The following is a 27,818-nucleotide window of genomic DNA, read 5'->3' as shown; positions in this document are numbered from 1 at the left end:
GTTTTGTAAGTCATGCCACTGAACAATAGACTTAAAAATGGTAAAAATTATCAAATTTGTGTATGTCTTTCACCACAACCAAAAGTAAGAATGTTCGTAGTGTGATAAGATTGGTCAGATTGTATCTTGTCATTAACAATGCAGGTGCTGGAGACAGCCGACCTAACTTTTGATTTTTGGTGCTGGCTCTTAGAAGCTTGTATGATTCAAAGGAAAAATTTTAGGCTGTTTGTCTTAGTTTCCTCATCTGTAAAATGGGGATGATAGTTGTGCCACACAGAATTCTAAGTCCTGTGAGTGGATTTATGAGCGCTTGTCAGTGAGCCTGGTAAATGAGGAGTCAAAAAGGTAATACTGAAGAGTAGATGGTAGAGAATGGATAGAAAACCATGGGATCCCTTTGCAAAGAGGGAAAGAGATTGTTGGCTCCAGTTACACATTACTCATACATAGTTCACTTTTTTGACAAGAGTACAGATGTTTTTCAGACTGTGGAGAAGCTTCCACAGTATTTTAGAAAGACATATTACTAGTTGCATAATTAAGATTTTGTTTAATCTATGTTTAATGATAGCCAATTTGGGAGTCCATGTTGCAGTTCTAATTATTATTTTGCCTGGGCCAGGGAGAGCCCCTGGTTTCCTGTAGGATGCCACTTAATCCTTCCTGACTAATTTCTGCTGCCCATTTTATTGTTTCATAGGATCAGAAGCTGGAAGAGAAAAAAAAGTCACACTAGTAGTTTGTTACTAGTGAAGGAATATTAAATCTAAAAGAATCAGTTTGTTTTAATAAGGTAGCTATAATTGTTAGCCTTCTAAACACGAACAAACTTAAGACTTAAGTTCATTTCCTGTGGTAAAAAAAAAATCTATTAAATATGTCATATTTGTTCAATTACTGAGGTGGAATTCTTTGTTTTGATTGTGAAATGTTATCATGTTAATACAAATATTAATGATGGGGAATTACATGCTTTATCAAGCTCCAAGTTTAAGAGAGCAAATAGAAAAATATGTTGAATTGTTTGAGCCAGGCAAGCAGTTTCTGTTTACTTTAGGTCTAACTCAGTGAGTTGCCTAGAACATTCATACAGTGCTTTTCCCAGTAGATGAAGTTGAGGATCATGACCTTGACCAGGTCACGAAATCTCACAAGTGTCCGATTATTTGGAGGTTTTAATCTGAGGCATTTCTCAAAATCAGCAGAAATCACAAAAAAATAGTTTTTGACAAAGTGAGTACAAATGCGACGATGTAAGTCCACTTGACAAGTAAAGTGAAGTGTGCTTCACTGGCTTCTGACCTGACAAATCACCATATAATGCATTTCTGCCTTCTTCCTACATTGAAAAAAACTGGTAATATTAGTTGCAAGTGTATCTTTTTATTTTTATGTTTTAAAGATTTTATTTATTCATGAGAGAGAGAGAGAGAGAGAGAGAGAGGGAGAGAGAGAGAGGCAGAGACACAGGCAGAGGTAGAAGCAGGCTCCATGTAGTAAGCCTGACATGGGACTCTAGCCCGGCACTCCAGGATCACGCCCTGGGCCTAAGGCAGGCACCAAACCGCTGAGCCACCCAGGGATCACCTGCAAGTGTATTTTTTAAAAAAGTTTTTAGAACAAGCTTCATAAAAATAAAAACACTCATAATTTAAAGAGTTCAGGTCGGGGGGGCATGTTCTCTCCAGGGCTGCTGGCTATTCTCCTAGGTCCCTGACTCTTAGCCACAGGACCCATTCCAGTCCCACCATCCTCAAACCAACCCCCCAGCACCTCACCCCACTGCTCTCTGACCAGCTTCTCTTTTCATGTGTGCCCCCAGGTAATATTTTTTCAAACCTTGGCAAAACAAGGTACACCTTAAGGTTGTATTCTGTACATGTTCACAATTATCTGAGTTATGCAGTATCTCCCTGAGACATCCTAGCTGAAGTGAAAGCTGCTTTCCCCTTCTGGTACCAGGCTTCTGGTAAACTCCCATGAAAAGTGTCCATAGACAGAGGACAACAAAATGGATCGAGGCAGCAGAATTCGTGGGTGAAGCTAGTGCAGTGTGATAAGTGAGAGATGTATTTTTTTTTTTTTTTTGAGAGATGTACTTTTAATGAAATCCCTGGCTGCTGGTGTTTGTTAGGACTGAATGGAAAGAGATTTTGTCTGTTCCTTCATAAAACTGAATGAAGAAGGGATAAGTGGCAAGAAAAATAGGGACAGCATTTTTCCTTGCTCTCGTGTTACCCTTCTCAAAGTAGAAGATTCTCTTGCTTTGTCTGCATCCCACATAGCTGGCTTTCAGTAAACATTGCATAAATGAATGAATAATGGATGAGTGTATGAGTGTTGCAAGCTCCTCAAATAGGAGTGGGGTCTTAGCTTCTAAGGCTCTTCTGTTCTTCTTCCGTGTGTAACTCAGAGGGCTATGAAGTCTACCTGTGACCAGGATAATGTAGTCTCAACATGTATGCTTCTTGCCACTGCAGAAGCTTCAGGGAACATAGTGATGTGCATAAAAATAAAGTGAGGAAGGGCCAGAACCTGCCTTCCCCTCCTCAGGTAAGGTGTCTAAAAGAACCTTTCAGGAGACACTAAAGACACCTATCTAACTCACTCTGCTCTGGCCACGGATGCACAGATAAGGATATAATGGGGTGGCCACTGGATCTTGGCCATTGGTATTTTGGCACCAGATGCCCAAATACCTCCAGGGACGCTCCCTCAAGATATTTCTAACGAGACCAGCAGATGAAGCTCTTGGCATCTGCTGCTCTTGGAGACATTTGAGAGGCAGTTCCATTTTGGGAGTAGTGTGTCCTAGAAGGTGGCCTACTACTGTGATCCTTCTCACCCCAGAGCACTTGTTTTTGCTCTAGTTGGCTGTTAAGAAGATGCTTTCTGTTTCTGGAAAACATGCACTGAGAACATTAAAACCCAGAAGTAAAAGCCAAAGCCTGAGTGTGACCACATCTGCAATCTTGACTTGGAAAGTACAGAATATATTCAGGCTTATTCTGAGCTTTGGTCCTTGATGGACTTTCTGACAGCATTGCATAAACTTTCATCTTTTTTTTTTTTTTTTTTTTAAGATTTTATTTATTTACTTGAGAGCATGAATGCAAGCTAGAGAGAGCACTAGCAGGGGATGGGGGGGGCGGACAGAGGGAGAAGCAGACTCCCCACTGAGCAGGGAGCCTGACGTGGGGCTCAGTCCCAGGACCCCAGGATCAAAGCCCAAGCTGAAGGCAGATGCTTGGCTGACTGAGCCACCTAGATGCCCCTAAGCGACATCTTTTCTAGGAGAGGGTCACGATTGGGCTTTTCAGGTGTGATGAAGTATATATATGAGATTGATTTCTCCCTTTGGTTTTCTTTTTGAGCAGATATGATGAGATTTTGGAATAAATGGAGGCTTCATGAAAACATTGTCCTTGTTGCCCTGGTATTATATTTACTTTTTTAGAAATTTCAGAAGTTCATGAATAAATAAAAGCAATCCTAATATATCAAAAAAATTTTTTGGAGGGAAAAATAGATTGAATCAGAGGTGTGAAAGTACACAGGAGTGCCAGCCAACCATAAGGGATGCTCCAGTATCTCCAAATGGCAGTGATGTTGCCCTGAAATAATTATTTACAGCACAAGGATAAAGCCTCACCACCTTAATTCCATCACACTTGCTGAGAGGACTGAGAAGTGGAGTACTGCAGCCTGGTGGCTTGATTGCCAACATTGTTGATAATCACATTCTTTGATTCTTTGGACAATAGCATATGAGATTCCTTCTAGTGTTGTTGGACCCCAGTGAACTGTGACTGTGATGTTCATGGCTTTTGAGTTTTTTTCCATCTCCTCCTGTTGCCGTGTCTGGTAGAGTACAGGCAATAAATGTCTGCATGGAGTGCTAGAGATGTAATGTTGACTAGGATGCAAGAGCCCCTTGCATGAGATATTTCTTTTGGTAGCTGGAGATAACATTTAATTAAAAGAGCTTTAGTAGGCTGCACCTTCCTTTTTCTTTCTTGATATGAAATTTTGAAAAATGTAATCGTGAAATAAAAAACTGGACAGCAGTCTTTAAAACTAATTTTAAAAATAAGTGTATTGACTTCGGTGGATAGTATGTGTGTGGGGGGGTGGGGGATACTGGTATAACACCAGTATATTTCTTAACATTTGTTGTCCATATGAAATTGAACTGATTTTCTTTTACCCATTTTAATTTAGCTACTCACCCTTCTGATTAGGGAATGTTACATTCAAAGTGAGCTCTGTGTTACAACATAAGGAAGTATAATTGTGGCAAATCACTGCCTGTTTGTTGATTTTGGATTTAGGACAACAGAGCTCAGGAAAGAAGAATGAAGCAAAATGAAGGTTGGGGAGAGAGAGGAGACAACTGTAGACCAATGCAAACCAACAAAACTAAGAAAATTAAAGGAAAAGCATGACACTTTAAAAATAACTGGCAAAACGTTCCCTCCTACCTTGAAGTAATAACAGTTGATACTGTGTGATGGGTACATAAGGTCTCTACTTTTATATATAAACAGATAACGTTTATTACATCTTTATACTTGATTGTGTATGTACTTGATAATTAAAGGAAATTAATGTAAATAGAAGAACTTCTCTATTTAGATGACAAGGGGTGGGGTTTATTGTACCTTTGACATATGTAGCATCTGTCATGTGAATTCAGGCAATTCATATTCCCAGTGTGGTTTCTGGCTAAGTTTAGGATTCTATAATTCTGTGAGGACTAGAGCCTTTTTGGACATTTTCCCCTTGTCATGCCAGGAAAATTTGGCCAACACCATGAGTTTCTTAAAGTATCACTGTTACTGTCAAGCTGGATCCCTTGCCCTGCTTTTCCCTCCCTAGGGTCCCATACCCACCCTCCACACACACTGTTAGTTGGATACGGTAGTATTAAAATCCCCAAGTTGATGCCAATCTTGACTTCAACTTTCAGTTGAAACAAATGTGGTCAATAAAGGGTCACCTCATGAGTTAAAGTAAAAAGAGTTATTTTGAATACATCTCTGGAATTTTGATTAATTTGGGCTGGTTTCAGTGCTTTGGATGTCAAATCTCAACAAGAGTTTATACTAAATATGTCTTCAATTATATGCTCACGACTCTTGAGAGAATCAAAAGAAGTATAAGATAGTTTTACCTTGAGGGACCATTAAGAATAAGTGACCAACTCTTGTAAGATTAAGCTACCTATGGCAGAATATGATGAAAAACTAAATTGTGAAGGACAAGACAAGACACAGAAGGGAAGCCAGTATAGAGGGAGAAGAGAATATGGCACAAGGGAAGGCGGAGGAGGTGGGAACTGGCTATGAAAAATGGATCTTTAGAGGCAGAGAGGAATGGGGGGTGAGTATTAGAGGTGGACACAAAGCCTTGGAGCGGATGTTGGAGAGAGGAATGGAAGAAAGTTCATTAGGACGAAGACATTGAGAATGGTAAGGATAGAGGTGATAATTGTAAGTCTCAGGGAAGCAGGAAATCAAGGTCCCAAAGGTTATGTGGAATAATGAACTCTTAGAAGTAGTTAAACTTAGTTCCCCGAAGACTGGCAGGAGGAAAGAAAGGGAAGATGTCAGAGGCAATATATACTATGCTTTAGAGAAGAGAATCCATAAGGGAGTTCATGCAAGGTAGTCTCACTTATACTCCATTAAAAAGGCTCTGAGAACACCTCCTAAACATGATAGAAAGAGGGGAGCACAGGCTTGAAGTTGATGATGGAGTACATGCCAGGTTGTAGGGAAAGACATGAATAAGTCTTGCTGAGAAGCAAGAGGGCCAAGTTAAAACCAAGCAGTCATTCATCTTGCATTCACCCAATGTTTATTAAACACCTATTCTTGCGTATTCAGCAGTCATTTGGTTCAGACTCACTGTGTGTCAGATGCAAAGGCAAACCTACTTAAAAAGAATGTATTTTGTTGGAAGAGAGGAACATGTATATAGCCAAGTCTAACCTGGTCCATTCAGGGTGAGGCCTGCTGTGGTGAGGGTTCATCTGGAATCTGTAACTGGCATATGAGTAATTCAAGGAAGACTTCATAGACCAAGCCCTGATTGAGCTGGACTTTAAGGAATGAGGAAATGATGGGAAATACTGTCCATGCAGAAGAAATAGAATTTATGTGTGAGAGAGCAGGCCATGTTTGGTGAGGTTTTGAGAGGTCTGGTAGGTAAAGCATGATAACTGGAGAAAAACTAGAGGCGGTAGCATATTTGCTTAATACAATTTACCTCTCTCTAACATTTTTTAAGCCAATGGTAACAAAATTGGCATAAATATGTGAATAAATGTGTGACTAGATTAGACCTTTACCTACTTGAATAGGTCAAAACACTACTTTAAAATTATGTAACTACTCCATTGGTGGCCCTTTTGCTTTATTTTGCTATAGTGACTTTTAGTGTTTTTTTTTTTTTTAATTACTTAAACATTATGAGCTCTCATAAACATCACTAGTCTTGAGAAGTGTGAGTATGCTCGTTGTGAGTCAATTTTTAGTATTTTGATTTCGAGATAGTTTTGTGATACTGATTTTGGAACATCTGATTTCCATATCATATGTAGTAGCTTCGTGAAACACTTCTAGAACTTGCTGTAGGAGCACTTCTAACCTTTCTATAATTTCCTTCAGTTAGAAGAAATAACTTTTGCTTTTTATCTTCAGTGGACAGAAACCTTTTTTTTTCTTCTACCTAATGAAATGTGTCTGTTTATAAAACTTTGCTCACATGGGGTTTTAAAAGCAGATGTCTGCTATCGTTCATAGAGTGAAGAATTTAAAACTGTATACGGCTGATCTCAGCGCTTCCTTAGATTGAGAACATGTATTATACATCCTAGCTCATTTCCAAAACACTGTCCTCAAGAAGTTACATAAATTTCATTTTCATGGTTAGTCCCCAGGGTTGGAGGTCTTTTAGGCCACTCCATCTGACTCCTCCTAGTACTTGTAATTTAATTCTGGGTACTTCAGTTTACAATATGAACAGAATTATGCTGTGGTATTGCGCAGGTATGTGGTCAAGCAGCTGATGTTAAAAACTTCATCCACTCTGAATACACATTGCAGGGTTCCTAAATTAGCTTCTGATTCTTTTGTAGTCTCATGGGAAATCTATCTAGTGCATCTAAGTTTTTAGAAGCAACATCTAATTTTCTTTTTTTGTTAAAGCTCTGTGTGTGTGTGTGTGTGTGTGCGCGCGCGCTTGCTTGCACATACTTGCTTGCACATGCCTTTGTTCTCAGAATTTATATGGGAAACTGCATTATTTGGGAAGATAGAATAATAATATCAGTTACCTCTGGAAAATGATAGGTGTCACATCAGCTGTGTCCTGGGGGGTAATGCTGAGTTTGTGTTTCTCTGGTTTTAAATCTGAAGTTACTGCTTTTTTGATGGCCCCATCTAACCAATTTGAGCTCCACTGGCTTTTATTTCTGTTGTATTTGAATTGAGAATCAGGAAATTCTATTGGGACTATATATTATATGATTTTGAACTATTTAAATGAGACAGGGGCCATATCACATATACTACGTTTCAAAATGGATGTTTTTATGTTGTCTGCTGTGAGCCTTTTCATGTGTCTCCTTAATGACTTTTATGTATGAGGCAACTGAGGAAAAAAAAAAAGTGACCGACTTTCCCAATCTGTGCTTCCTTGGGCATTTATACCGTGCATAAACCTACAGGAACCTGATAAAAAGGGTGGGGGCCGGAGGGAGGGGAAGAAAGTGAGCTCTAGTCTGAGCAGAGCACCAGGCCAAGTGCTGTGGTCGCTGGATGATACCTGTTTACAGGCTCCCTGCAGGGCTTGGCATAACATTATACAATCAAGCAAACTCACAAGAAGTTAGTGAATTCAGGATGATTTCCATAAATGGCTCATGGGGACAGCTTGTCAGCGCTGCCAGGGGAAGTCACTGTGGCTGATGCCCAAGCTTTGAGGGGAAGAAAGAAAGGCTTCAGAGACAAAGGGGAGACTTGCCCTATGATTTGGACCTGAGTAGCAGGGAAGAAGCTGGTGCGAGCTGCGCCCCCCCTCCCCCGCCCCCGCCTCCCATGTAAAGGCAGGCATTTGTAGTCCTGGTTTTGGACCTTTGGAGGAGAGGGGAGGGATGTAAGGTGTACCAGAACATTACCACTGTCCCCACCCAGAATTAGTAGCACTGAGCATTGCGGGTGGGGTGGGGATTGGGGATTTTGTGCCCGACCATACACTCAGAACTTTGCATAACCCGGGTGTGCATCCACTGCCAATGAATGTTAGTAACCACTCTTCCTTGTAGGTCATGATTTTCTGCTTGATGAGAAGTTGTCTCGTTTGATGATAACATGCCTAAATGCCTAACATGCCTGTTTACCTACTGTGAGGTCAATGAACCAAGTTGCAGTGTTGTGTTTTCTAATAGCTGTAGCAATAGCTGTGCTGAATTCTATGCAGCTTCCTTGGATTGAAAACGTCTGCAATTTTATTTGCCCACAGTAGTTCAGTTTTCGAGAGAGTCAAGCCTTACACATATCACTTCCTTTTTTTTTTTTTTTCCTTTCAGACAAATGGACACCTGCCTGGGAATGGAGAGGTATATCAAGAAAGGCTAGCACGTTTAGAAAATGATAAAGAATCTCTTGTTCTTCAGGCAAGTGTTTTTAAAATGCTGTTCTTTTTTCATGACATATTTACAAAGACCATTTTAAATTGGGGTGGCATATTCAGATCCTTATAGGAGTTAGACTGCTAATGGAAATAAGTACATTGGCCATCTGTACACAATAGGGAGTGGTGGGGATGGTGGCAGAACAGGGGTATGCTTACCCAGTCTAGAGTGAGCAGCCCTGAATCAGCCTTGTCGCCTCTGATGACAGACTCAGTGTCATCTAAGCTGATTTTCTGATCTGATCTGTCATCTTATTTGATCTGATTTTTTAATATACAGCAGAAATTGCAATTTTATACCATATATATTCATAAATCTGAATATTTCTGAATCTGAATATATTTATTTTTTTAATTTTAAAAATGGTACCATTAGCCAAACAGAACCTAAAGAGAGTAGTGGAGTTTGATTTATTGGCTACAGTTGAGTTTTCTTCTTCTTTATAATGTTTGAAGTGCTTGACAAATATTTTTATTTTGGTATTTTAAACTAAATAAATTGCAGTATATTGACTAGACTGGTAATCATTGGGAAAGACTCATAGTTTTCAATAAGCACCAAAGACAAAAGACTGATCCAGTGTCTCCTTGTGGACCTTTGAGTTACATCCTGGATTTGAACACATTTGTGAACAATGCAATCATGAAAGATGGCATAGAATTTGAATTCTCTGGATCCTTTTCTTTATTCTTCCTGAAGTATCAAGCTTGAATAGTCCTTGACAACTTCTCTTTCAAACATTAACTCCATTTCCTCTCTTAATCTCCAATACTACCTCCCACTCCCCTTCCACTCCCAGCCAAAAAAGATGATGTGTATACATGCCTGTTCACATAAAATGGTTGAATTGATATTAACTATTAACTATAAGGTAATTGCATTTCCCCAATCAGCCCTAACCTCCTTAAAAATTGAAGTGCTCAGATCAACAAGCATCACTTAAATAAGAATGTAAAGGATTGCTGTCTTATTAATTCATAGAATTTTTTTCTTTACAACTCAATGGGTAGTGACATCAATCCAGTTTTTTTGCTATTTAGAGAAATAAAGTTTGCAGTGGGACCCAAATTCTTCCTAATCCATTGCACTATTTTGCTCTAATTTATAGGTAAGTGTGTTAACAGACCAGGTAGAGGCTCAGGGAGAAAAGATCCGAGATTTGGAGTTTTGTCTTGAAGAGCACAGGGAGAAGCTGAACGCCACAGAAGAAATGCTGCAGCAGGTATGTACAGAAGCCAGCACCAAGTTGGAATTTTCTTGCTGAACTATTTGAAGTGCTACAGTTATATGTTCTGTTCACTCTACTGCAACAGTCAAGTTTATGATTCACCTAGATTGGCATATTTTAAGAAAAACCTAGAGTAGCAGGATCTCAAAACACATGCACACAATAGAAAGTGTTCATGTAATTTGAATCCAGAATAAAATATTGATAGGCTTGTAGGTAATATTAATGTTCTTTTTTATGCTCTCCTAACTCCTAAACATGAGCATATATTTTATGATTAAGAAAAAAGATAAGTGCCATGTGTGATTTTTACTGGAAAACAAAAAACAAAAACCCAAACTTGTAAAACTTGTAACACACACACACACACACACACGTGAGAGGACCTGTAAGATTGTGGATAGGGTATGCACTGGAGGCAACTTTCTTTCTTTCTTTTTTTTTTTTTTAAGATTTTATTTATTTATTCATGAGAGAGAGAGAGAGAGCGTGCATGCTAGGCAGAGACACAGGCAGAGGGAGAAGCAGGCTCCATGCAGGAAGCCTGATGTGGGACTCGATCCCGGGTCTCCAGGATCACACCCTGGGCCGAAGGCGGCGCTAAACCACTGAGCCACCCGGGCTTCCATGGAGGCAACTTTCAATTTGAGTCCTCACTCTGCCATTTCCTTGCTGAATGACTTTTGGCAAAATCCTAAGCTCTCTGTTCACCTTCCTCGTTTGTTGAACAAGGATGATCTTTGGGTTATCTTTAGGAGTTTCTACTTTTTTATAAGGTGGTTTTGAGGATTGAACCACTTAAAACATGTGACAACAGTACCTGGCACATGGTAAACATGTTGTCATCAGTGTTATCATCAGGCTTAGCAGCAATTAAGGTTTATATATATGCATCTATATACTTCTGTCTCCCCAGTAAGCAAGTATAAGTTTATTTCTGCTCAATGAACTAAAGCAAATAACTTTTTCAAAATTCGTCTATTTAGTGATAACTCTTCACCACATTCTCGACTTGATAGTTACTGCTTTGCAGTTGTGAGACACATCCATATGTAGCTATTTATAATAAAATAACTTTTGAATGTATCTCTTAAATTCTAATAGGAGCTTCTGAGTAGGACATCCTTAGAAACTCAGAAGTTGGATCTGATGGCTGAAATATCTAACTTGAAGCTAAAACTGACAGCTGTAGAAAAGGACAGGTTGGATTATGAAGATAGGTTCAGAGACACAGAGGTAAGTGACACCCTCCCCTTATAAATATATGCATGTGCATGTATATATCTTTTATACGTATTTCCAGAGCAAGTTGAAATTCCTTGTAGGCATGAGGGGGAGGCAGTTAATTACTACATGCTGTCGTTCATCTAGGCTTCTTTTTGAGAATAAACTTTAATTACATTGGCTTTTTTTTTACATTGACTCTTTATCACTAAATGTTAATGGCAATATTTATTATGAGACTTTTGAAATATTGATCGTTTTACTAGTCTTTATTTATTTTTTTTTTAAAGATTTTTTATTTATTCATGAGAGAGGCAGAGGGAGAAGCAGGCTCCATGCAGGGAGCCTGACACGGGACTCGATCCTGGTTTCCAGTATCACGCCCTGGGCTGAAGGTGGTGCTAAACCACCAAGCCACCTGGGCTGCTGCCTCTTTTATTAGTCTTTAGAAATACTTTCAACTTTATGACATTTGGAGTTCTGTCCATTCGTTTCTTTCTCCTTCTATCCAACCATATTGGTTTTTCTTCATTGTGGAAATAATGGGTTTAAGTGTATCACTGTACTAATAGTGATTTTTAAGTTATGCTAATTATTTACTATATAGTAGGTTGGTTTTAAAATATGTATAGAGAACATGGTTTAATTATATGATCATAAAAGTCAGATATTTAGAGTATATTTAGTTTGGCCTTCCAGTTTGGTCTATTCTACACTAAATCATTCCAATTAAATAAAGCTCACTATTCTGTGAAATTGGGGATAGATTCTACAACCTGAAGAACCCATTTTTGTGGTTAAACATGCTTTGTTCTTTGTACTTATTGTTAATCCAGGTCTTTTATTTGCCTGTTATTTGTTGTTGGGGAAAGAGAGCATATCCATTTGAAATCTACTTATTTGGAAAGGAATAGCTGCAGGACTTCCTTATCTCCTAGGGCCATCTCTTCTTTTTTCTCTATTTTGTTTCCTCGGAGTATGGAGAGGTATCATACTAGATTAGAAAATGGGTACCAAGAAAGTAAGTATTAAGTATTTTCCCCCTTCTATTTTCATTTTAAACATTTATTTCAAACCAGCTATATACCATCATAATACAAGGTACAGTACGTGTGCTATCCACTGTGTGCAAGTCCTGCATAGATTGGATCTAGTGAGATTTACTCCGTTGCTATTTTCAAATTTAATTTTTCTGTCAAAGTTGAAACTGTAATGGAAAGTCTTGGCATATGTATTACCTCCTCAGCAGCAAAAGGAAATCCCTGACTTAGTTCATGTTTTAATCTTCTAAATCTTCTAAAGCGCTCTGTCAGTCACATATATGAGTGTGTTTCTCACTTGAGTGAAACTGAGATTCTTAAAACAGAACTTGGAAAGTTACTTAATTTCCCTAAAATTGTTGCTTTTGTACTTTCTTTAAAAATCTGTTTGGAGGGATGCCTGGGTGGCTCAGTGGTTGAGTGTCTGCCTTTGGCTCAGGGCATCATCCCAGAGTCCCACATTGGGCTCCCTGCATGGAGCCTGCTTCTCCCTCTGCCTATGTCTCTGTCTCTCTGTCTCTCTCTCTCTGTCTCTCTCTCTCTCTCTCTCTCTCTCTCATGAATAGATAAATAAAATCTTAAAAAAAAATCTGTTTGGATATTTTCCTCTTTTTCCTTTCTATCGCTCCCTGACCCCATGGCCTGCTGCATAAAACATAGAATTCAGTCAGCAGATGGACATCATGCAGTGGAGCTAAGTCTGGTGTGAGGAAAGAAGTTAGAGTATTTGGGGATCTAGAGTTGACCTTTTCCATTGTGTACATTAAGTTTAGGGGGAGTCTTAACCTGTATGACTGGTTAATATGGATCTGAAATGTTAACCAAACATTGGGACTAAATTGAAGTGGATGATGTGTTACGATTTTGTTTTAAGACTCCAGAACTATTTATATCTCTTGAGTTTATCTCCTTCTTAAAAAAGATTTTATTTATTTATTTATTTATTTGAGAAAGAGCACACGTGTGTGGGGGTGAGTTGGGGGAGGGACAGAGAGAGAGGGAGAGAGAGAATCTCCAGCCGACTTCACACTGAGTGCAGAGCCCAACCTGAGGCTCGATCTTACAACCCTGAGATCATGACCTGAGCCAAAATCAAATCAGATGCTTATCTGTCTGAGCCAACCAGGTGCTGTTGTCTGCATTTTTTTATAAAACTATTTTTTCCGGTGCTTCCTTGCTTCACTCATGCATTTTTGATCATAAGCGAAGTGACCTTGTCATCAAACTTGCAGTAACTCAGTCCTTAATAATTTTCTAATAAATGTTCTACACTCTTGGTAAACTATTGTGTGCATACCCAGAGATTATAAACTATGATTCAGTCAATTTTGTTACATATGACAATAAATAAAATAGTCCACAAAATTAAAACTGAATTGAATATGCTCATTTTTCTATTATTGTTCCCTTAACAGAAATAAAATGTTCTGGGGCACCTGGCTTGCTCAGTTGGTAGAGCATGTGCCTCTTGATCTCAGGGTCCTAAGTTCAAACTCTGTGGTGGATCTGGAGCCTTCTTAAAAAAAAAAAAGTTTCCCTGGCTGTTTCATGAATCCACAATTCTTTGTCTTAAAAGTTCAGATTATTTGGAGATTAATTTCTAAGAAAATATTGGAGTGGGGAAGAAGAAATATAGGCAATTCCAAAAGACGAGGGGTTTAAGTCTTGAACCTTGGAATATTGAGGACCTGTTTCCAGAAAGGGCTGATAGAAGATGCTTAGCATTATTCAACAGTGCCCCCTTCTGGTAAGAGTCCAGATGTCAGAAATTGAATTTCTGTGGAGCCTGAAGAGTTTCTCTGAGAGGGAAAAAGGAATAGTAACAGGGATTTTCTTTTTAAAAATAACTGAAATTCTGATGAGAAATTAGTTGGAAATAATTTTAATTCCATTTTTTAAGGTTTTATGTTAAGGAGCTATTTCCAGATTTTTTTTAGCTTGAGTTATGGGGAAATAGGACTTCTTTCAGGTTGGAGATTCACATACATACTTACAGTGTTGCCAGAAAGGATATTTGGGTAGGGTTTAAAAAAAAATAGAAAAATTATCTCAATTTATAATTCTAGTTTCTTCAATTCTTTTTCTTTGCTAATTGTCACTATTTCTAAATGAAGTGGTAAAATAAAACAATACCAAATAGGCGTTCAAAGCTATTAAGCATGAGAAAGTGGAGATATATAAAAAATACCAGACAGATGAAGGAACATCACTAAGAATTTATAGTATGCAAAGATGATTAATAAATGGGAGATAAATAAAAGAGAGAAACTAACTTTTCCCTTAGACTTAAATTCTGAACATGTTGATAAGGAATCACAACTAAAATGTTATTAAATGATGTCAGACAGTTCCTGACCTCATTCATGAAAGAGAAAATAGATGTCCTCTTACTGAAACATTGTGTTAATAATAATTAAAATAATCACTTCTCAGCCTTTTGGCTAAGATCAAGTGTAATAATAATTATAATAGAGGCTGCCTGGGTAGCCTAGTTGGTTAAGCCTATGACTCTTGATTTCAGCTCAGGTCAGGATCTCATCTAGCCTCCCCTCCTCATCCAGCCTCCCCACGGGGCTCCCTGCAGAGTGGGGAGTCAGGCTTGAAAATTCTCTCCTCTGCCCCTCCCCATGTGTGCATATGCACACACACACGGGTACCAGCTCTTTCTCTTTAGAAAAAAGAAAATAGGGATCCCTGGGTGGCGCAGCGGTTTGGCGCCTGCCATTGGCCCGGGGCATGATCCTGGAGACCCAGGATCGAATCCCACGTCAGGCTCCCTGCATGGAGCCTGCTTCTCCCTCTGCCTGTGTCTCTGCCTCTCTGTCTCTCTCTGTGTGACTATCATGAATAAATAAATAAAATCTTAAAAAAAAATAATAATAATAACTAGAGTAATTATTGTATAATTCTGCTGAGTAATTATGTAATTGGGAAAGGCTTCTCTTTCCCTATATGTGCATCATGCATAGAAGTTTAGTAAGAAAGTTATATTTCTTGTAAGCATTTATTTCTTAGTTCATTTTTGTATAATTCTGTCATCTGTTACTTTATGGCTCACGAATAAAGGACATGTAAAATGAGAAATAAAAACCTGTTAACCATTGGTGGGGTCTTCATGGCTTGTAGTAAAAAATAAATCCTCTCCACAGTAAATTAAGTTGGTATTGTGTGGCATTCTGATTCCCTTTTCCTACAGTCTGGGCTCTGAACAAAAATATGTCACTATTTCTCAGAACACTTCTGAGGTTTACAAGTAAATTTTTTTGTTTTGTTTCTTTTTCTTTTTTTTTAATTTTTATTTATTTATGATAGTCACACAGAGAGAGAGAGAGAGAGAGAGAGAGAGGCAGAGACACAGGCAGAGAGAGAAGCAGGCTCCATGCACCGGGAGCCCGATGTGGGACTCGATCCCGGGTCTCCAGGATCGTGCCCTGGGCCAAAGGCAGGCACCAAACCGCTGCGCCACCGAGGGATCCCTGTTTTGTTTCGTTTTTAAGCAGAAGTAGAAAAACCATCTGACTGTATTTGTATTATGAAAACTTGAGGATTATTTTCTTTTTCCTATTCCAAATATAACATTGTATTATGACAGTATGTTTGTAAATGGCAGAGCCCTCATCCACCCTCAAATTGAGAATCTTTGGTTTAAAAGATTTACATTTCAAAAAGATGAAAAAAAGGATTTAAATTTCATTCCATTCTTCCATGCTCGGTTGATGAACAGTCTGCATTTTGGTAGACAAAGGAAGAAATTATTAAAATGTTTTTATAAGTAATCCACATATCACTGAAAAGGCACTAAAAGTAGATGGTTTGACTAAAGAGAATTTTTCTAGTTAATTTTTAAAGATGAAATCTATATGGTGGTTTTCCATCCAGAAATAGCGGATGATGGATAGTATGTGATTGGCTACCTTTCTTAATCAAAACTAAAAATCACGTTTTATTTCCATAATCCCATCATTGTAGGCCAGAGACATTGAGAATTTAAAGTAGTGTTTGAGCTAGAAAGATGCTTTGCTTCTCAGGGAGATACATTTATTTCCATTTGTCTGATCCAGTTCATACAATTTGAACCCAGAGGCTATTGAGTTAAGATTTCTAAGGTGCCATTCTGGTATAGGTAAGTGTGTTGCTGCTTTCCTAATGTATTTCACTGTGCCTTTTTTGACAGGGGCTAATGCAAGAGATCAATGATCTGAGGTTAAGAGTCAGTGAAATGGACAATGAAAGACTTCAGTATGAAAAAAAGCTGAAGTCAACCAAAGTAAGTTTTCCCAAGGGCAAGTCTGTCAACACATGACTATCTATGATCAATAATATAAATGAGTGTTCAGTGAGTGTTCAATTCAGTATATGAGAAAGAAGGCATTTAACCAGTGAATGAAATCCCCCACCCCCCAAGCTGGAGCCCTTCTTGAATTTGAACGTCACTATTCTGAATAAAATCGGGGCTTAACTAATCTAGTAAAACATAACCTGTTACTTCTTGTAGTTACCTAACCTTCTTTTATAAACCGATACTGTCTTCTTGGATACTTAGGCTTATCTTTTTCTACCTGTGGTTTCTTTCACACCTCTGTCTCTCTACCAGTCTTTAATGGCCAAACTTTCTAGCATGAAAATCAAGGTGGGTCAGATGCAGTATGAAAAGCAGCGGATGGAGCAAAAATGGGAGTCACTGAAGGTGTAGTAGACTTTGGGTAACGGGGTCTTGGGCCTGTTGCGTTCTGGCTTGTGCTGTTTTGCTGTGATAGTGTTTTTAGCAGCATGTGCATTCATCGTGTGTGTGTCATCTATTTTTTAAAAATATATTTAAAGCCGATGAAAGAAACGATGCGATCCCTAATTTTGTTTTCAGAAACGTATGAAATAGTTAATGAAAAACAATAAATAGGAGTAATAAAAGTATTCACTTACAAATTAAATATCACTGTCTTAGGGTATCTGAGACCCAAGCTTGGAAGAATAGTTGCAAAAATGCACCTGTGGGGGGAAAAATCCATATTTTATCAATTTATCAATAGCAGAGACTGCTTCTTCCTTTGGAACTTTCTTGAAGGTTAACTATATCGTGGCAGTGAGTTGAAATTACTGCTTGAAAGAAGCTTCTTGCCAGTGCTACTGAAAACTTGTATTTGGTGTGTCCACGCCTACCATAAGTAAAAAGTATAGGGCCAACTTCCTCACTTCACTGGAGATCCTCTCATAGTACTAAACATAATAAATACACCTAGAGATTGAAAGTAAAATGTCTATCAAATTTAAAAGTACATTTGTTAGCACTGCCCAGCTTTATTTTCTGTGCTAAATACAACCAGCAAAATTTCTTCTAAATTCTTCTTCTAAAGCTTCACCAAAATTAAACTGAAAATTAAAACATCAGTAAATAGACTTTTTTTTGGACTTGGAATATTTAGTAGCTGTGTAGTGAAAAAGAAGGGAAGGATTTAAAAATCTGTTTAAATCTTTTTTCCATTGTTATAGGATAATTCTGTTCTTTAATTTTGGTGATGAGGATGAATTATTTAGTCCCATGATTTGGCTAACATTGTTCATCACCTGCTACCTTACCCATTAAATTAAGCTTTATCTTATCCAGGGAACGTGAGTGCCATTTTGAAATACTAAATAAATCTTAGTTGAGTCTTAATTTATATTTTCCAGTTTGCATTTTATTTTGCTTTTATGACACTAAATATCTAATTTGACACTAATATGACACTAAATATCTAATATCCTCGATTAACTTGGGGAGATTTCTTTCTTTAACGCAAGATTTAACCCTAGGGCTACCCTTGTCCTAATTATACTTTAAAATATTTTGTTTTAATTTGGTCACACAGAAGCTTGAAATACTTATACCAGAATTATTATACATTGACCTCCATTGATTGTCTTGCTTCCTGCTTCCCATTGCCACTGTCTGGTTTCTGAAGTCTACATCTAGATTTCTATCGTTTTTTGTATCATTCACAAAAAAACTAATTATTGATTTGAGAGTTGCCATACTCCCTGATATTCTCTGTTGGTCGTAATCTATTGTTTTAAAATGAACTTAATCATTTGTAGGATGAACTGGCATCTTTAAAAGAACAACTGGAAGAGAAAGAATCTGAAGTAAAGAGGCTACAAGAAAAATTGGTGTGCAAGATGAAAGGAGAAGGGATGGAAATCCTTGATCGAGGTAGATATATACACTTGACATTTGTTTTTTTACTTTGTTACTATCCTCCCCGTGCAACCCTCCCTCCCTCACTACCTCTGTAAAAGGAGCCAATGTTAGTGATGTGTCATTACAGGAAAGGCAAGTGTAGCAGAAACCATGGAAGCCCAGTTCCAGGACAGCAAGGAATCCTCTGAGACTCCTTGTACCTGCAGATCTGTGATCTTCCTCTCCAGAGCAGTTGGAGAAGGGCAGCTCTTTATGTTATTGGGTGTTTATTTTATATTACTAAGTTGTAAATTCTCATGAGAGAGTTCTTGCTCAAATCGTGGTACAAGGTAGTGATAGAAAGCATTCAAAGGAATCATTATTATGTTCCAAGATTATTTCCCTCTGAACCAACTGTGAAACAGCAGAAAGAAATTTAGAAACCTTTCCTGCCCTTTTGAGAGAAGAGAGGAAAAGACTGTGTGTCTTTGGAAAATCAATGAAAATTTCTGATCATGGATTGGACCCTCAACCTGCTAGAGAGCAAAAATAGGCTAATTCTATTTTTGAAAAAATGTGTGAATTTATCAAAAACTTTTATCGTAATTGAGGTTTTTCTCAAATATTGTATGGACTGTAATTTTCAATGTACATTATACTTGATAGAAAATAACTTGGATGAAAGGTGTTTTTTATGTCATGTTTGAAATATAAATGCACGCCACACCTGACGACACTAGGTTTAATTTAATCTTTCTTTGCTATTATAAATGCTTGTGGCACTGCAAGGTACCAAAGCAACTTTGGACTCTTTTGAAACAAAAAATTACATTTAGTGTAGCTTTAGTACATTTTTATGTATTATGTGAACATATGAATACATTTTATGTATTATGTATTGGTAACATCATTGTCTATACAATGAAGGTCTTGAATTAGGTTACATGTCATATCTTTCTTGGCTCTAGAATACCCTGGCTTTATATACCTATAGTTGCAATTCCCTATGGATCAGAAAACTCAATTCATCAAACATTGAGGGAAATGGATTTTTTTTCTCCTTGTATATTTTGGGCATATATAGAATTGTAGTTGTGTAGGGTTGGGTTTTTTATTTTTTAAGGATTTTATCTTTTTATTCATGAGAGACAAAGAGGCAGAGACACAGGCATAGGGAGAAGCAGGCTCCATGCAGGGAGCCTGACGTGGGACTTGATCTCGGATCTCCAGGATCACACCCTGGGCTGAAGGTGGCGCTAAACCGCTGAGCCACCAGGGCTGCCCATGTTTTGTTTTGTTTTTAAGTAAGCTCTACACTCAACGTGGAGCTTGAACTCACCACCCCTGAGATAAAAAATCACATACTGTGCTGACTGAGCCAGTCATGCATCCCTAGAATTTGGTGTTTTTATTTTATTTATTTATTTTTTAATTTTTAAAAAAGATTTTATTTATTTATTCATGAGAGACATAGAGGCAGAGACACAGGCAGAGGAAGAAGCAGGCCCCATGCAGGGAGCCCGACGTGGTACTCGATCCCAGGTCTCTAGGATCCTGCCCTGGGCTGAAGGCGGCGCTAAACCACCGAGCCACTGGGGCCGCCCAAATTTGGTGTTTTTAAAGGACACTCACAGGTCATGCTTTTAGGGTTTTAAAAATAAAATGGAATCAGGACTTGTGGACTAGAGGATGTGTTAGAGTAGTGGTACCCAAAGACTGATACTGGTTTGCTAACTGCTTGTTACCAGTGCACAGCCAGGTAAATTCAAGGGTTGAGAACAATGTTTAGAAACTTCATGGTAAATAAATAAATAAAATAAGTAAATAAGTAAGTAAATAAATAAGAAACTTCATGGCAATCTACATGTTGGCATAACATCTAACTGCATGATGAGTGGACTCATTGCACAGGAGATAGACCATTTCAGTGTTGTAGAATTCAAGTGGAGGAGGGTTTACTGTGTCACAAGCAATGTACTGGGCACATTCAGGAGGGCCATGCATTGAATTGTAATGGAAATGTAAAAATATCAAAGCATCACTGATGGTTTTTTCACCACATAGAGTGTAAGGAGTGCTTGTATTCCATAGGCCTAATTTTAATACAAGAAAATCAAGGTTCACAAAGATGACGTGACAGATAGAGGAACTCAAATTTAGGTCTTTTGATTAATTATGTTCTCTTTGTAACCTTACAAAGAGCATTATGTATTGTAGTACTATTACTAAAGTCACAAAATAGTGTTTAATATTCGGCTTTTATAGGGTTAGAGTCATTTTGTTTTAGGTAATAGGAGACTAAATAATAGTGCTTTTAAAATATTTATTGTTATAATGTATACTAACTTCCAATTCGATGGGTTTTCCTGCACAGATGAAAATTTTAAAAAGAAGCTCAAAGACAAAAGTAAGGTTTTTGGTGTATTTCCATCAGCCTTTACATTCACCAAAAGTACTACTTGGACTGTTCTTTGCATGTTTTTAAAACATTTCTCTCACCAAAGATGTAAAATTGCTTCATCGATAAGCTCTCCATTTCTTCAGAGTGCACAAAGTAGAGGGTAAATAAAAACGCAATAAAAACAAGGAGTAAAAGGTCATTTTGCTGATTTTTTTTTTTTTCTGATTCAGCTCCTTTGCTCCACAGGATACAGCAGAGCACCCAGAGTAGTGAAGGTGAGAAAGTATTTTCTTTGTAGTTCAGGAGATACAGGGTTAGTGTTTTGTAGCCTGTTTTTTTTTCACTGAGATCTACATTTGGAGTTAAACATACCCTTTTGGTGCTAGAAAAGAAATTGAACCCAGACTGAGTAACAGAACCCAGATTATATAATGCAGCGTAAAGATAAATCCTTAATTAAAAGGCTTTTTCCTCCAGCTACTGAATTCTTAAGAGAATTTGGCATCAAAAAAACAAAACAAAAACAATTTCTACAGGATATACCTTAATTGAAAATGTTATATCAGCGGTGAATGATGCACCACTATTTAAAGTTTTTTTTTTTTTTTTTTCTCAGAAGCAGGTAATCTTGGCTCAATTTTTCTTCTGTTTGAATTTTTTAAATTTATTTCATTTTAGGTTAACTTTTCATTTTAAAATATTGTTTCTTTTATTATTAAAGTAACATGCTTTTGTATTTAACTATCAAATTTTAAGGAAAATTGCATTTACCTTACGTTGGCTTTTACATTTTAAAATAGTGTTGGAAATGATGTTTATAGATGAAGCAAAGTACTTATTATCCTTCCATATGGAACCTACAAGCAGCTTCTTAGCATGACTATTCATATAAAAGCCACATTCCATCAGGCTCTTACCATTCATGTCTCCATCTTGGTTAAAACTGAGTATCATTTTCTCTGCTTTTGTCATCATGTACACTGTTCATTGCTTTCACTCACTGCTGTCTAGGTTTCTTTTTTTTGAAAATTCTGTGTTTTCATAGTTACAGCACTGACATTCCACCGTCAGTGTTATCATGAAGACTGTTGGTCTGAGAGAGGGCAGTTAGCTCTCACCTTTATTGTTTGCTTTCTGGAGTGATGACTACTCAGGTGACATAGAAAGTGTTCGTTTTTCAGATTTTCCCCAAAAAGAGGTTTTGGATGGTAACATTTCATTAAAACATTTCAGTCTGAAGAGTCAGCCTCTTGTTATTGTCACACTCGTTAACGAAACTGACTTCTGATGTGATGTTGTGATGTTTTCAGATATTGAAGTGCAAAAAATGAAAAAGGCTGTGGAGTCTTTGATGGCAGCAAATGAAGAAAAGGTATCTAGATGAAATTAAAGTATTTATGTGGGTGTGTACCATCATTTTGATCATTCCATGCATTTTCTTAAGATATTTCCATTTGAAAAAATATATCCTACATACTACTATGTCGAGGGACGATTGTTCTCTCTGCCCCTGCATGCCTGCTCTCGGTGCTGGCAGTTATAATTGTGGCTGAGTGCGTGGAGTAGTGGCCAGCCAACAGTGGCTTCCCTGAGAATTCCCTCCCCCACCTCCCCATGAATCTGGAAAAATGTTCAAGCTTTCAGATCATTTCTTTATTTTCAGGTGGGAAATGAGAGAAAGGGTAAAGCTCATAATGCATCCTTTCTGTGGTCACTGGAAATTCTGGGCCAACATGAACTCTGGAAGGAGGTGGCCTAGGACAACTTGAGCTTCATGATGAAGTTGATTTTATTCATATTATTTCCTTCACACTCCTGGATTCTTTCACATCAGGAATTGTCTCTATTCTTCTGAGAGTTGAGATAGGAAAAAACAGAGGCAAGGGCACTGTGAAATCAAGCATGGCCCCAGGCGTTGTTTTAGTAGTTTCATTGGCCAAATATCCAGATCTCCAGGGGTTCTTTTCTCCCAGTTGCTTCTCTCACTTCATCTTGCTGAAAGCAGAGAAACAGTGACCTCTAAAGCAAGATGTTTCTTCAAGGCCTACCTCAACAGCCATATATCCAGCTGGCAGCAATGGTTGGGTTCAGCTCCTTTCATTGGAACTACTCTTACCTCATCTTCCTGAATGAATAGAACCAAGAACAGAGTTAATTTATTATGTGGAAATAAATTCATTGTCCTATCCACCCACCCATATATAGGTTTCTTTTTGTTAGTCTTTCCCACTATTGAATAAAAAGGAAAGTCATTAGCAAGGTGCCCACGTAGCCTTTACTTTTTAAAAATAATCACTGAAATTCATTTAGTTTTAATTTCTAGCTCTCAAAAAGCATCAATAATAAACAAATCTCCCAATGTTGACTAAGGGCTTACTAGACACTCAAACTGCATTAGGAGCATCAAGGGTGACATAGGTTTTAGAAGTTCCAGAAGGCTTCAAAGAGGCCATGTTTGAGCAAAATCTGAGGAAAAGCAAGAGTTGTTCATCAGGAACTTGAACGCTTCTAGGGAAAGTGTCTGTGAGCCAAAACATGTCTCAAAAGTAAGGCTGGAACAGCTCAGTGCATGTTGAGAAAGTTCAGAATGAGACAAGGTGAGAAGGGGTATTTCAGGCTGTCATTTACACAAGTTGACAAGATTTTTTTTTTTTTTTTAATTTTGGATTTGAGAATAAGTTTCTAGTTTGAGTAATGAGGTAAATGATAGGGCCCTCAAAGAGTTAAGGAAATTTAAGCTCAAGTACTAGGGGCAAACAATGAGCTTAATTTTGGAGACCTTCAATTTGATGTGCTCATGGGACATTTAAAAGGAGATTTCCCATAGGAAATTGGAAAGTGAATCTAAATTTTGGGATTAATGTATAATTATACATTGGGTAGGGAATGAACCCCATCAATTTTAGGAGACATACAGAATTGTATATTGTCGGAGACTAAACTATAGTTGATGTATCAGTTAGGTTTTGCTCCATGACAAATCACATTTATTATTTCTCATACTTCTGATGGTTGGCTAGGTGGTTCTTCTGGTCTGGGCTGGCTCTGCTGATGTCTACAGTTAGCTGCTGGGTGGGATGAGGCTGGATGATTAACAGACTTTTGTAGGTAGGTTCCATCTGGGATGTCTCTTCTCCAAATTGTCTGTCATCCTCCAGTAGACTAGCCTGTGCTTCTTCACATAGTACTCACAAGGTTCGCTAGAGTAGAGAGAGGGGGCAAGCCCTAATGTGCAAATACCTTTCAAGACTTTTCTTGCACCACATTTGTTGATATCTCTTTGGCCAAAGCAGGTCACATGGCCAGGCCCAAAATCAGGGAGGAGCTAGGGAACTCATTTTTACAATTTACCAAAGGCAGAGGAAAGGACAAAACCTTTAAAGCACTAACAGTTTATAGTCGGGGCTGGGTAGGTAGTGGGGATAGTAAAAATAGAATATCCATCTGGTCAAGGAATTAAGAAATCAAAATAGAAGAAAAGAAAAAGTGGAGGGAAATGTGAAAGAACTGGAGAGAGTGGGGTCAAGTACCAGAGGTCAAATTAGAAAAAGGATGAAACGTTATTTTTAGTAAACAGAAATTCTCTGCTGACCAGTTGATGCAACTTTGGCTGAGTGTTTTGAGAAGAGAAAAGCCAAATGGTGAATGATGATGGCTGATAAAGATAGCAGGTGTAGATCTTTCTTTCAAATCCTGACCTATAGGTTGGAGAGAATAATTAAAGTTGATTTTTTTCTTTTTCTTTTTTTCTTTTTTTCTTTTTTTTTGTATCTTATTACCTTGTTTTGTTTTTGTTTTTTAAAGATGGCAGCTGAAGGATAGGATCTCTAAATTTAGAGGTACTTTTTCTCTATCTCTGATGTATGTAGGAAAACCATTCTAGATATTACCAGTTTTACTAAAGTTTAGAAGTATTCTTTGAATAGTGTAAATAATTCATGTCTACGTATTCTTTGTGTCACAAATACTTTTACTATTTAAGGTCATGGCATTAAAGATGACAATTTATTTTATTAATAGGATCGGAAAATAGAAGATCTTCGACAGTGCCTGAACAGGTACAAGAAAATGCAAGATACAGTGGTGTTGGCCCAAGGTAAAAAAGGTAGTGTAGCTCTATAGGTTTTTCTACTTTACTTGATTTTAAGTGGCTACAGATTTTTACATTTGGCTTCATTTTCCTGGAATGTCAATTATTCCAAATTGTTCGTTCATTCATTCATTCATTCATTCATTTCAACAGTATCATTAGGGATCTGTTCTCTATGCTTTCTTGGTATGTAGGCCAATGAGAATACTGTAGATTGTTCAGTCATGGAGAGCTTCTGTGTGGAGTTCATCAGAATTCCAAAGAGAGCACGAGAGAACAACAGCAACAGCGTGCTCAAGAGCCTATGCTGGAAAAAGGGCTTGGTGTATTTAAGGAAAAAAAAAGAAGACCATCATGACTGGAAGGGAGTGAGCAGAGAGAGAATGAGATGAGCTGAGCTGATAGAAGTGAGTGCTGGTCAGGTCAGGCAACACAAGACATTCAGCTCTTTGAGCCCAGAGGGATCCACTGAAGGGTTTTCACAAATCTGCAGCATTTTTGTAACAAATACTGAGAGGAGGGAGCAGTTTTGGAAGGAAGAGAAGCCAGTCAAGAGACCCTCATAGGATTCCAAATGGAAAGATATGATGGTACTGATTGGAAGTATATTTTGCTGTTAAAATCAACACAGTTGTGTGATAAATTAGATGAGAGTGAAGAAGAGGAAAGAATCAAGAAAGATTGATGTTTCTGACTAAAGCAACTACATGGATGATTCCATTTACCAAGATAGATTAGCCTAGTGAGGGAACATTGGAATGGTTAAGGGGGATTGTGTTCAGCTTTGAATGTGTTAAAAAACAAAACAAAACCATAAAACATGTAGGTAAAAATAGTCATGCTTTGATGGGGATTAAGGAGTATACTTGTCAGGATGAACACAAGGTGATGTTTGGAAGTGTTAACTCACTCTATTGTACACTTGAAACTAATATTACACCGTATGTTAACGAGAATTAAAAACTTAAAAAAATACTCATGCTCTTTTTATTGATTTATTCTTGAGAGACACACAGAGGCAGGGACATTGGCAGAGGGAAAAGCAGGATCCCTGTGGGGAACATTATGCAGGACTTAATCCCAGGACCCCAGGACTACAACCTGAGCCAAAGACAGATTGCTGAACCACTGAGCCACCCAGGCGCCCCTAGTCATGCCTTTTGATGTATTATTCTTTTACTTGTGCATGGTTCAGTTGGCCGTTCTCAAGTGTGGAAAATCTCTGAGGGCGGAGGGGTCATTTAGAACAAAAGTGTGTTAAGAACTTTAAAAGTTTTCTTTTTTTTTTTTTTAATTTTTTTTTTAAATGTTTATTTATTTATGATAGTCACAGAGAGAGAAAGAGAGAGAGGCAGAGACACAGGCAGAGGGAGAAGGAGGCTCCATGCACCGGAAGCCCGATGTGGGATTCGATCCCGGGTCTCCAGGATCGCGCCCTGGGCCAAAGGCAGGCGCCAAATCCCTGCGCCACCCAGGGATCCCTAAAAGTTTTCTTGTTCATTAACAATGCGTAGGTGGGATTATTTGCTCTAAAAGTAAGCACTGGCTTTACTTCAATCCTTTTGAAAGTACTTGGGAAATACTGAGATTTTGGAGTTTCAATTTTGATGAGTTCAAAAAGAAAATCCTACTTTGGAACAGGATTTCTGGAAAAAAAAAAGGGATCTTAATCTTTTTGTCCACATGACTTAGCATATATTTTTACATAGTCATAGCATTTAAAACAGTGTTTGAGGGACGCCTGTGTGGTTCAGTGGCTCATGGTTGAGGGTCTGCCCTCAGCTCAGGACATGATCCCGGGGTCCTGGGATCAAGTCCTGCATCGGCTCCCTAATGGGAGCCATCTTCTACCTCTGCCTGTGTCTCTGCCTCTCTCTCTCTGTGAGAAAAGGGATAAATATTATTCCTAATCACCCTAGCATGTAAATTTCATGGGGTTTTGTTTTGTTTTTATTTTAAAGTAGACTCCATGCCCAGTGTGGAACTCAACATAGGGCTTGAACTCAAAACCCTGACATCAAGATGTGAGCTGAGATCAAGTCAGATATTTGAGGCACCTGGGTGATTCAGTTGGTTAAGTGTTCAGCTCTTGGTTTGGCTCAGGTCCTGATTTCATGGGTCTCGAGATGGAGCCCTGCCTCAGCTCCTGTGAGAAGTCTACTTGAAGATGCTCTCTCTCTGTCCCTTTTCTGCCCTGTGTACTCTCTTTCTTCTTTCCTCTCTCTCTCTCTCTCTCAAATAAATAAAGCTTAAAAAAATTTTCATGTGGTTTTTTTCATATTTAAAAAAATGCATATAAAATGTGAAAAGAGGTAGTTTTTAACCACCATTGAGAATTATATCCTATTCTGATGAAGAGTTTATAAACAGTGATTTTTCACTAGAACTTATATTTACTTAGTTAATCCATAGAGAATGCTAATAATACCTACATTAATGAAATTAGAATAAATAAAACAATTAAAAAGCTAAGTCTAGTTAATAGCTTTAAATGAGTATATGATTTGTTATTATGTATTCACAGAATAGTGTTTTAAGCATCATTCTTTGGTTTTAAAAAAGAATATTTGGCACAGTTGTTCACCTAATCCTTTTCATCACTGGAGATGTAAAAGAAATTCTCAAAGTTGGCTGCTTGGCTGGATATGTGGTTACATTTGTCCATAAGTCTATTCTTTCTGCATTAAAATAAATGGCACAGAAGGATTCTCTTAAGGAATCAAAAGATTGCCTTTTTTCTGCTTTTTTTTCCCCCCAAGAATACAGTAATGATGAATATTGAATTGTTTCCTGATAACTCTTGCTGTTCAGAATTAGTTTGTTGTACCACTGATAATTCTCCAGCTTGGTTATTTCTGAACTGAAATTTGTAAAACCCCCATTTCTGAAACAAAATTATGGGAGGACTGTTGGACTAAATTAGCCTCTGATTGCCATGCTGTGAGTCCATGATTGTATTAATACTATTCCTGGGCCTTAG

The 27,818-nt window shown here is 37.9% G+C and overlaps 1 protein-coding gene across 17 annotated transcripts in view; it reads left to right on the top strand.

Annotated features, from left to right (window-relative positions):
* The window catches only part of PPFIBP1 (PPFIB scaffold protein 1), a 167,029-nt gene that overhangs the window by 113,599 nt on the left and 25,612 nt on the right, over nucleotides 1-27,818 (top strand). For 9 of the 17 annotated variants that reach the window (XM_077870608.1, XM_077870609.1, XM_077870610.1 and 6 more), the window contains 9 exons: nucleotides 8,597-8,683; nucleotides 9,810-9,923; nucleotides 11,034-11,165; nucleotides 16,368-16,460; nucleotides 16,788-16,880; nucleotides 18,266-18,380; nucleotides 20,979-21,023; nucleotides 22,059-22,120; nucleotides 24,769-24,853. In XM_077870608.1, coding sequence (XP_077726734.1) covers nucleotides 8,597-8,683; nucleotides 9,810-9,923; nucleotides 11,034-11,165; nucleotides 16,368-16,460; nucleotides 16,788-16,880; nucleotides 18,266-18,380; nucleotides 20,979-21,023; nucleotides 22,059-22,120; nucleotides 24,769-24,853 — 826 coding nt within the window. Of the gene's footprint in view, nucleotides 1-8,596; nucleotides 8,684-9,809; nucleotides 9,924-11,033; nucleotides 11,166-16,367; nucleotides 16,461-16,787; nucleotides 16,881-18,265; nucleotides 18,381-20,721; nucleotides 20,755-20,978; nucleotides 21,024-22,058; nucleotides 22,121-24,768; nucleotides 24,854-27,818 lie in introns of all 17 variants that reach the window. The other 8 variants (XM_077870603.1, XM_077870604.1, XM_077870616.1 and 5 more) reach the window with 8 other exon arrangements.

The sequence above is a fragment of the Canis aureus genome, chromosome 25 (assembly GCF_053574225.1).
Source record: "Canis aureus isolate CA01 chromosome 25, VMU_Caureus_v.1.0, whole genome shotgun sequence".
In the NCBI taxonomy this organism is placed as follows: Eukaryota; Metazoa; Chordata; class Mammalia; order Carnivora; family Canidae; genus Canis; species Canis aureus.
The sequence above is the reverse complement of the archived record's forward strand: the minus strand, read 5'-3'. Positions and strand labels throughout refer to the sequence as shown.